The sequence below is a fragment of the Uranotaenia lowii genome, chromosome 3 (assembly GCF_029784155.1).
Source record: "Uranotaenia lowii strain MFRU-FL chromosome 3, ASM2978415v1, whole genome shotgun sequence".
Taxonomy (NCBI): Eukaryota; Metazoa; Arthropoda; class Insecta; order Diptera; family Culicidae; genus Uranotaenia; species Uranotaenia lowii.
Window position 1 is genome coordinate 177,694,394 of NC_073693.1, and position 11,176 is coordinate 177,705,569.

Sequence of the window (11,176 nt, forward strand, 5' to 3'; positions counted from 1 at the left end):
ATTCATCATTTCAATGATTGATTTTCTATCTGTTTTGTGAATCTGGTTAAAAATGTGAATTTCAAATGATGAAACTGAATCTGAGTTTTCAATTTTGGATCGCCATCTAGAAGCTTTATATGTTTAAATTTTGTGCTAAAATGAAGTTTAAGAATTTTGAATATGAATATAAAACAAAATTCTTCTTTTTTTTACAATTTGAAATCTACTGAAAATGCATGTGTTTTTCGAGAAAAATCATTCAAATTTTATATGAAATGCAAAACCGAATTTGAGCCAGGATTTCATAGCAGCTTTCCATTTTTAATTTCTTATGATTACTCGAACTGAAAATCAAGAATCCTTAACTTGATACAGAATCAGAAATACGAAAATATGTCGAAATATAATTTTTGTTATGGGAATATGGAATCAAAACCTTCAAAATGGGTTTGATTTAAAATTTAATATTCAGAACTTAATTTCTATAATCAGATTGCCAGATTGCCTGGTTTTAACCGGATTGGCCCGGATATTTAATATAAAATTTGGGAAAAGTCCGGTCCGCCCCGTTTTCCGGATTCATTGAAAAAGCCCGGATTTTGCCCGGGTTTGTTTTTATTCTCATCCTTAAATCAAACTAAAAAAACAAATTGTGTAGTATTTTTTTTAATTATGCGTTAATTTTTGCAGTAAGTTTCAAAAAAAAAAATCATGAAAGGTTTTTTAAAGTTTTCTTTATAGATTTTTGATGAGCAATTCCTAGGTTTTGACCAAAATTGCCCGGTATTGCCTGGATTTTGGTCGACAATTTTGAAATCAAATACTCGGCTTTTGCCAGGTTTTAATATAGAACAGCATGGATTTGTCCGGCCCGGATACGTGCTGAAAAAAATCAGACAACCTTATTCTATGAAGCAATGGGAAAATTTTGAAAACAGTAGCAGATTTTAAGCTTGGGATGGATTTTTGAGGTTTTTGCTTTAGTTTTTAGTCCTGATAGTAACTCTTGAATATCTTTGCTCTATTATCATGATTTGATTATGAATTTAAAATTTTGAGTCTAGAGTAGAATACCTCGCTTGCTTTTTTGGACCCTCATGGGGGGGGTTTAACCCCCAAAACCCCCCCCGTTCCTACGGCCATGATTGGGGATACTTGATTCCTTCGCTATATCTCGGAACAAGAACGTCTTACAAATATCAAATTTTCTAGAAAATGTGCCAAATAGAACAAAACAACAATGCTCGGCACATTTTGAAAATATTATTTTTGTAGTTATTGAACTTGTTTTATTTTTAATAACAAAATGTGATTCGAAGATCCTTTTTTATAACCTTAGAATGTTTCTTACATGAAAAAATTATAGTAAAAATATTTATTCTAGTATGTCAGTCGTAATTGTATAATATGAACTTCATAATGCCATATATTTAAAACAATAGTAAACTCTCAATTTTTTAATAAAGGACGTTTTCCAAAATGTATGTTATGGGCATAATTGATCCCAAGTGTCCAAAAAGATATTTTTTTTTCTGAGTGGATCGTGATCATTGCTTATTATGAAATTACCAATATATGTTCTACAACTTATTATTTGTTAAAAAGGACTAAAATTATTGTATTTATCTGAAAATTAGAAAATGGCGCCTTAAAGTATGCAAGGACTCTAGGGTAGTGGACAAACTTTTAGAATTCTCTTTACCTGATACTTACAAACTGTGAAATAAGAACTAATATGGCAAAAAATACTCACCTTTTATCTTCGGATTTTACTAGATTTTCGTCTAGGGTTAGGGCACACTGAATTGAGGATCAAGTCTTCTTTAGTACATAAAGGATCAAGTCTCCTGTACTTTAAAAAATATCACAATTTTTGCGAAAATGCTTCTAGCTCAGCAACGAGTTCATGCATCGTTCTAGCTTTTGGAGAATATAGAGTGATATAAACTTGAAATTACACGATGTCAGAAAATGCAAAAGACGGCGAGATGCTAAATTTTCACAAAAAGATATGGTGAAAATAAGAAAAGGGGATTAAGTATCCTCATTCTCTTCTAATGTTTCCTGTTAAAATTTCTAAAAAGTGTATAATTGAATATAAAGCTATCCTATAGACCTCTGAATCGAAAATATCTAGGCAAAACCTTAGTCCTGAATTAAATAGAAGATAATAAATAGTATCAAAATCACTTCTTGTTTTATGCAGGTTTGTTTATTCATCAGCTATCAATGATCGATTTTACTTAAAATCGATCAATTTCAAAATTTCCACACACCATATCACTAAAACAAGAGCTGATAGACAAAACTTTTGGTATCAAAATTTCGAATCTAATAAAAACAGAAGAATATATGTGTAATTTGTGTAAGTTATGTACGCAATCTTTCTAATCCTTCAATGTACCGTAAAACGGGGTAAAATTTATCACCGGTGTAGATTCGATTAACATGGAATTTCGCCACATTGTTATCAATAACTAATTCTAAAGTTAAAACTTTTTTCTTCGTTTAAAAACCTACATGTTGAGTTTCAAAAAAGGTAAAACTTGGTTTGTTATTGAAAATTTCAAATGTAAGTAAAAATGTTATTTTAAAATCTTGAATATCTATTTTTTCCAAGGTTCGCAAACAAACACCCTCCCTGATGAAATCATAGCGTTTAGAAGCAGCAGGTTAATTTATGTGACAGTTTAACTTTTTGCTTAGCTAATTTATAGTTTTGGTATAGTTTTGTTGTGTTTTGAGGTAGGGGAAAACTGTACAAGACGCATCAGTTAAGCAGAATCGCTATTTACAGCGATACCAATCATCTAAGAACCAAATTGAAAGTTCAGGAATAAGATATTATCGACAATTCTGCATTTCAAAATATACTTGTTTGAATCCTTATAAGAAAAACGCCTTCAAGTAGGCAACGAAATTCAATTTCTTGACTGATATCGAGGCAAACATGGCGGCAGATAATTTTTTAGAATCGAATATTGGTGCACCTTTTCAACTCGAACAAGGACGAAATTTGCTATAATTATGCATTGTAATTTGGGATTAAACAAATAAAAAGAATGGCCCTTTGTTTTGATATTCGGGTTTTCACAAAAGTTGACAGCATTCAAAATTGGAGCGTAAAACACGTGGTCTTGTTGGCATTCTGCCCTAATTCTGAAATGATTGATTTTAGCTAAACCTGGTGAGAAATTAGTAAAATACAACAAAATATTTATAGTCTTTCGAAAGAGCTACGAGTGAATACACGATAAGCTGTAGTTTCTTTAGATTGCGCAGGCTGGTTTACCATAAAACCTTATATGTTACCAATGAAAAATAACAAGTTTCACGCTGATTCCATTAATGCTTCTGTTTCTAAGAACTAAAGTCGTTTTTGTGAACTTTTCATCTAATTAATGATGAAAAACTTTGTTTGCTACAATAAAAATGAAGAAAAACATCATCCGAAGCTATAGGTTAGTGTATTGTTGAAAAAGAATGGCATGGGCCATCTTACCCCGCTGGTGCGTCTTGTACAGTTTTCCTCTAAATTTTTGATATTTAAAAAATAGGGACGTTTTCCAAGAGTAAGCCAGTCTAGGACAAATGGCTACAAACCCTATCAAATGGTAAAGTTTGAAGGAAAAAATTAAAGGGGAATAGTGCGAGGGCCTAGAGAATTGAATAAAGGCAACATTTAATTTTTTTTGTAGTTAAAATTTTATAAGTAATGTTAAAAAAAATTTAGCTTCTTAATTCATGCAGCATTATGGTCCATCTTTCGATTTTAATTGTTGTTCGGCCTTAACACACGAACTGCCTTAGATTATCAATTACTAGCATTTGTGAATATTATGAAGTTGTTTTGTATCTTTTATGACAAGAAAACTCGTTAAAACCGTCAAAATAGAGACTGATCAATGTTACCTACCTAACCTAAGGGTCCAGCGCCGATTGACCGGCGCATAGGGCTGAGATAAAAGATCTCCACTGCTGGCGATCCGGAGCCAGCGTCTTCACTTGCTGCCAGCCGAGGTTCTCGTCAACTGTGCGGATTTCAGCGGCTAGACTTCGCCGCCACGAGCTTTTGGGCCTGCCTCTTCTTCGATGCCCATCTGGATTCCAGTCAAGCGCCTCTCTGCAAATCTCGTTTTCATCTCTTCGCAGCGTGTGCCCAATCCATCTCCACTTACGTTCCCGAATCTCGATTTCTAGCGCCTTTTGATGACACCGGCGATGAAGTTCAACGTTTGAGATCCAGTTACCAGGCCACCAAGCGCGGATGATGTTCCGCAGGCAGCGATTCACAAAAACTTGCAGTTTTCGCGTCGTCACCGCATATGTGCACCAAGTTTCACACCCGTACAGCAATACGGATTTGACGTTTGAGTTGAAGATGTTTTGGAGACTCGCAAACGCAAATCGGGCTTTTCTGATCCGTGTCTCGATGTCCTTCTTGGTCCCACCATCAGGCGTAATCTGGCTACCAAGATACTGGAAGCACTCCACTGTCTCAACCTGTTGTCCAGCTACCACGAAATTGGAACGATTTTCTGTATTGATTTCCATCGACTTGGTCTTTCCGACATTGATTTTGAGACCTGCTGCCTTGGAACTTTCGGTGAGGTCGTCGAGTTTGCTCTGCATGTCTTGTTGTGTTTGGGCGAGCAAAACAATATCGTCTGCCAGGTCAAGGTCGTTCAGTTGCTCCATGGTTGAAGGATTCCACGGCAATCCTCGGTTTGGTCTACAGTCAATCGATCCAGTCAAGATCTCATCCATTACGATGAGAAAAAGCAGCGGTGACAAAATACATCCTTGTCTCACTCCAGCAGTTACCGGGATTGGTTCGGACAAGACACCGTCGTGCAAGACCTTGCACGAAAATGCCTCGTACTGTGCTTCGATGAGATGGACTAGTTTCTCTGGGACCCCTCGTCGTCTAAGAGCAGCCCAGATGTTTTCGTGGTTCAGTCGGTCAAATGCTTTTTCGAAATCAACGAACACCAGCAGAAGAGAGTCCTGGAATTCGTTGATTTGTTCCAGTATTATTCGTAGCGTTGTGATGTGGTCCACACATGATCGTCCGGATCGGAATCCGGCTTGTTGCCGTCGGAGTGTAGCGTCGATTTTCTCCTGGATCCTGTTCAGGATCACTTTGCAGAGTACTTTGAGGGTTGTACAGATCAAAGTTATGCCACGCCAGTTACCGCACTCTGTTAGGTCTCCTTTCTTTGGGACCTTTACGAGGATACCCTGCATCCAGTCGGCCGGGAATGTTGCAGTATCCCAAATGTCAGCGAATAGACGGTGCAACATTTGTGCTGACAAGGCAGGGTCGGCTTTGAGCATTTCAGCAGGAATGCAATCGATTCCAGGCGCTTTGTTGGATTTCATGTCCTTGATTGCCGCTTCTATTTCAGCCAGCGAGGGCGCTTCCGAGTTGACGCCATTAATGCGACTTACTGTGGGCGCCTCGAGCTGCGGGTTCTGTTGGCCATTGCTATTTGTAACTCGAAAAAGTTGGATCAATGTTACCCCGAATCATAAAATCAAAGCATCAAATTCTTAACAAAGATGAAATGGATTTAAAGTAAAAATTTAAAGTAGTCCAATGTTTCACTTTACTCTTTATGAGTGTTTTTTCTGTTGTTGAGAAAACAAAAGATTTCTCATATAAAATATTCAGATAAACTTCAAGATTTGTTTAGATTTTTTTAACGACGTGTCTATTTGAGCTACTTTGAACCGCACATTTTTTTCCTGATCGTTTACCCAATCTAATCGGACGATCAGTGTTCATGTTAGAATGGTCAATAAAAACTCAAGCTTATTTAGCCTTTGGAACCATTTTTTTTTGTTTGGTCAATTTAATGTGTTGATTTTTTTTTGTCAACAGTGAGCAAACGGACCTAAATTGATTTTTTTTAGCCAATTTAATCGCCGCGTGTCGGTCAAACGTTAAACTATTCACTTTTTATGCTCAGATTTTAATCAATTTGTTTTCATCTATAGCGAAGCACTTCTTTTTTTTAAACTTAACAGATTGATTTACATTAAAAAAAAATTAATCACGATGTTTTCATTGTTTACTTTCAAATTACAATATTATGGAACCTTATTTTCATTTTTCATAGAAAATAATATTCAGCATAAATGCAGAAGAATGATGAATATTTTATTTTACGTATTTACATTAGTGTGCCCCAAATTCGTATGGGAAATTAAAAACCAGTGGAATATTAGCAAGCTAATATTGATCTTAAGACTAGTACAAGGTGTCATGCCAAATTTGGGGCAGATCGGGCCTCGGTAAGGGGTCGCTCAACGAGCCTGAAGTTTGTATGGAATTTTGAGACATTTTGTTCAGGAGTAACACGAAAAATCAATAATTTTGATCCCCTTCGGCGGATTTCTTTTGAATACGGTTTTTCTTAAAAATTAAATTATGACAAATATTTCATCCGCAAACTACATTTCGATTAGAGTTGACATAAAAAAGTTATTAGGCTTCAAATATGAACTCCTATTTTTGTTTCGATTAGGGTCGTTTTACCGTCTTCATGGCATTTGCGACTCATAATCAACGATGCAGTTCGCGGACAGTCATTGAAAAACTTATCCGGTACAACTGTGATCGATGTTTACTTTTGGGCTCGAACTCACGGACATCGGCTCAGGAAGCAACTGACTTGTCAACTGAGTTATATCACAAGCCCCTCATTTCTTTGTTGAAAAAATCACACAAGCTAAGTCTTATGATTATACACATCATTAGCTCAACGGAAAACTTCATTGTTGAGGATTGTTGAGGTTCTCATTATGCCTCCACAGTGGCTGGTTTTCAGCTTTTGGCAAAAATTTTTAAAAGGCATTTTTTAACGTTTTCATCTAGTTTTTCACGTTTCAGCCCGTTGGGGAATAGGCTTTTCAAGTGTCTGAACACGAAACAATAATGTAACCTTCATATTATAGCTATTTTCTATGGTTAAATAACCGTTTTCCTTAAGGTGGCCATTATGCCCCCATCTCCCCTAACTTCGTCAAAAAAGTCTTAATCGCATCGACAACCGTTTCAAAGCTATGGCAATTTAAAAAATATATATCTTCTATTTTCAGGTTTTCATCCATAATTTTTTGAAAGTGATTTTTAAAATAAAATTTGTTTTAGAGAATTTTAGGAACATTGAAGTTGCACACTTTTGCTGAATGCACTGTATAGAAGTTTTGAAGTTCGAACGAGATACTTTAAAAATACTTTACAAAAATAGTATTTTTCAACTGGTTATCTCTAATGAGTTAATCTCCTGACACTAATTTTTTTTTTCGAGCAAGTTGAACGTTTTTATGCTTCTCGTGTCCTACTTATTTAAAATAAAACCTAAGAAAATCCTGTGAGAGTTAGCTTTTTTGTCAATACATATAATGTTTTCCATTGTGGAACACGAATTATGCTTTGAGTTTAACATTGAATACGTTTAGAAAGTAAAATATTTTGTGCAATGCAAGAAAGATTTCAAGCGAATTCGTGAAACTCATTCCTGTAAAATTCAATATATTACAGTTCGAGTTAACTTTCATTGGCCTAAAGGGTGTAATCTATTATTTTTATAACATTGTTAAGATAATGTGTATAAACAAAATCACTGAACTTTAAAGTTCTGATTCTCACTCAGAAAGATTCTAAGAATAAACGCACCTTTAATTAGGTCATTTTAAACAGATTTCCTGTGCTTAAAACACAACTGGTAGAACGGCCATTCCCTGACGGATCCTCAATTGTGAGGCACAAAAAGCACTTAATTAAAACAACATAAACCATAACACAACTGGGTTCAACCGGAATATGTCGCCAAACGGTCTCCAATCGTAAAGTCTTATTCATTCATGAATGGAATGGGTGGAGATAGAGCGCAGGAAAAAAAATCAACAAAGTTATCTTACTCCCACTCGACTTCGACTCACACGAAAAATGGGAACACAGAAAAATGCTAGCTTTGAATTCCTTTGAGAATTTTTTTTTTCAAGAATCTAGCTATAAGGTAGCAACCAAACTTCCTCTGGCGATTCAATGAATGGAGCATGGATTTGGATTATAGTAGGTATTTCCGAATACACCGTAATCATAACAATGCCGAAATACAATAGTGTCGTTCCGATTCCTTTACACCAACCATTCATTTTCAGGCTACACGCAGGAAGGGGTTCGGAACTTCCTGTTTATAATTTATATTATATTTACTTGGGCCCTGGAGTCTTTTTCACCAACTGAGTAGTGGAAGGGATCGCAAAAGCTTAAAAAGTTGAAAAAAATGCTTCTGTTGCTTCCAGAAATCGGTCAAGTCACCATCTGAAAAGTGTTTTTCATTTTAGAACAAATTAGGTTAAAAGTTAAAAACAAAATAAAAAAAACTTTTTTAGTAATTCTGGATCATTCATTATAAATCTTAATTCTGAGTCAGGATTCTGAATCTGAGTTATAAAAAAAGAAAATCTTCGAGGTGCTCGATTTATCATGCATTTTTCTAATTGGAGCACTTGAATTTCATTACAAAAGGTGTTTAAAAACTATAAAATATCAGAAATTTAAGGCAGATGTACAAAGATTAAAATGTAACGAATCGTTTGGTATACCGTCAACTGGGGCAACATGCAACACTTTTAAACTTCAATGGCTTCTAATAACTTAATGTCCACAGATTATAACACCGCTTGTACATCATTAGAGGTAAGATTTATGGGTCATCAAATTTAAGTAGTCAGAAATATTATTGATTTCATCAGTCATTTTAAAATTTACAAATACATGCAATTTTCACCCATCTAAAGGGTAAGGGGTAAGGGGTAAATTGCAACAAACTTGTTGGGTTTAATTGATCCCTAGAGTCCAAAAAGATGTATTTTTCTCCTGAATCCGTGATCTCCGTGATCATTGGTTAATATGAAATTACTTATTTGTCCAATAACTAATGTTTTTCTAGTATTTATCTGTTAAATAGGATTTAAAATACTGTATTCATCTAAAACAAAAACATTGCGCCCCTAAGTATGCAATAAGGTAGTAGACAAACATTTAGAATTCACTAGTTCAACTATGGTGTCATGTATCGTTAAAATTTTTGGGAGCATATGAACTTGAAATTACACGCTGTCAGAAAATGCAAAAGACGGCGAGTTGTTAAATTTTCCCAAAAAGATATGTTGAAAATGTGAAAAAGGGATCAAGTATCCTCATTCTCCCCTATAGATAAGAAGGGCAGATAGACCTAACAAATCGAATTTTTGAGCTGCAATAAGTATTTCAAAGAAAATGTGGATGACAATTGACATGCTTTACAATCAACGACCGGTCAATTACCTAAACTAAATCGTAAAAATTCTTCTCCTCATTTCAGATTTCGCAATGAAAATGTATCTTCTCCTCGCAATCCTGATTTACAAATGCAGCATCCATTCCTCGTGCGCGGAATACGACCTGGCCTCTGATGGCAGCCAACCGGAAGCGGATTTTTCTGCCATTGGATATGATTTAGATTCCGGAACAGGTGACTACCCGAATGGAAATGGCGTGGTATTTGAGTTTCGGAGGAGCGTAAAAAGTGATAACACTGAAATTGAAGCTAGACGTCGCAGTGCTTTGGATAAAAATTTTATGCGCTTTGGGCGGGCCGACGGAGCAGCGTTGCAGCGAGTGTCCCGCTCTAATAAACGGAACAATTTGATGAGATTCGGACGGGCAGATCGAGGATTCATGCGGTTCGGTAGAATGCCCAGTGATGTGCCGTATTCGTTGGTGCACTACAACGATTTAGACGGGAAACTGGCCAAAGAAGATGGGCAGGAAGCTGTGGGCAGTGAAGAGGTCATATTTTCGAAGCGCAATCCCAATTCGTCCGAGGAACCGGCAGTCAGTGAATCCGGAGAGCAAATTAAACCTAAACAAGTAGTTTATTATCGCCGTGATTCTCCCAAAAATCTAATGAGGTTCGGTAAGCGCAATGATGATGATGATGATGATGATGTTGGAAGATTTTTCCGGATGCAGCGAGCCAATCTGATGCGCTTTGGACGTTCAGGAAATAATCCACCACGGGGGAATCTGCTTCGTTTCGGCAGGGCCAGCAACGGGAACCTGATGCGCTTCGGACGATCAAAGGGTAACCTAATGCGGTTTGGTAGATCTGATCCTCGATTTTTACGACTCGTTAAAATGGACAACAATTTCATGCGGTTTGGTAGATCGGATAAAACAAGCAAACCTACAAATTTGAATGGAACGGAAACTGTTGGCACTTCTGCTGTCATCGGCTCGGGTGAAAGCAAAACTGGAATCCTAGAAACGAATCGAATAGCTGCGGAAAAATATGACGATCAATCTAAATCGCCGTCCAATACTGATGACGATTATGAAATCAATCTACGAGAAGAAGATGTTCTTAGCCCATACTATGCCGTCAACAAGTAGTTTTTTAATGCTCGAGTGATATGTGTAGTGTGCAGAACTGAAACTTGAGCGGTTTCCTCGGAATCAAATTGTTGGTAATTTAAAATCGACGGAAAAGATTACTATTTGTTCATTTCCACACGATTGTTTCAATAAGGCTGGGACTAACAATTTGATTCTGACAAACAGAAGAACAGCCAGACAGAATACTCCTTCTGAACAATTCCTATGAATGCCAAAGCAAAGCTACTAACTAGGTGTTAAGCCGATGAAGTGACTCTTACTATTTAGCTATATTTATAAATTTACAAAGAGAATCTAGTCGTTATTATCATTATCTTATAAGTCTAATTGATTTATTGTGAGAATACACATTGAACTACATGCATTGAACAAACTAATGTTGATTGATCCGAAAATCCCCAAAACTTTTTTTTCCAACATGATCGACATTAGTTCTTCGGAATCGTGTTTGTTTTTTAGATTTCCTTTTGCCAGTCTTCATTTCTTCACTCTTGAATCGTAATAATGATTGACTATTAAAATTAGATATTCACTATCAGATTCGGAATGTACACTCATAAATCCGAAATTCATAATAAGAAACTAAAATAATGGTACTTTATACGGGTTGAACTCACTTAGTGTCTAAGTAGGTTAAAGAGCTATATGTTGCACGTATAAAATTTTTTTGATAACAAAAAAGGTGAAACAGTGGTGTCAAACCGTTCTTTTTAACCCTAATCCGCTTTTGAGTGTCAATAT

General features: G+C 36.0%; 1 protein-coding gene across 3 annotated transcripts in view; it reads left to right on the forward strand.

Moving 5' to 3' along the window:
- The window catches only part of LOC129757234 (FMRFamide neuropeptides), a 59,622-nt gene extending 48,814 nt beyond the window's left edge, over nucleotides 1-10,808 (forward strand). For all 3 annotated transcript variants that reach the window (XM_055754385.1, XM_055754386.1, XM_055754384.1), the window contains exon 2: nucleotides 9,363-10,808. In XM_055754385.1, coding sequence (XP_055610360.1) covers nucleotides 9,371-10,432 — 1,062 coding nt within the window. In that variant the 5' untranslated portion in view covers nucleotides 9,363-9,370 and the 3' untranslated portion in view covers nucleotides 10,433-10,808. The remainder of the gene's footprint in view (nucleotides 1-9,362) is intronic.
- Nucleotides 10,809-11,176: the final 368 nt, after the last annotated feature.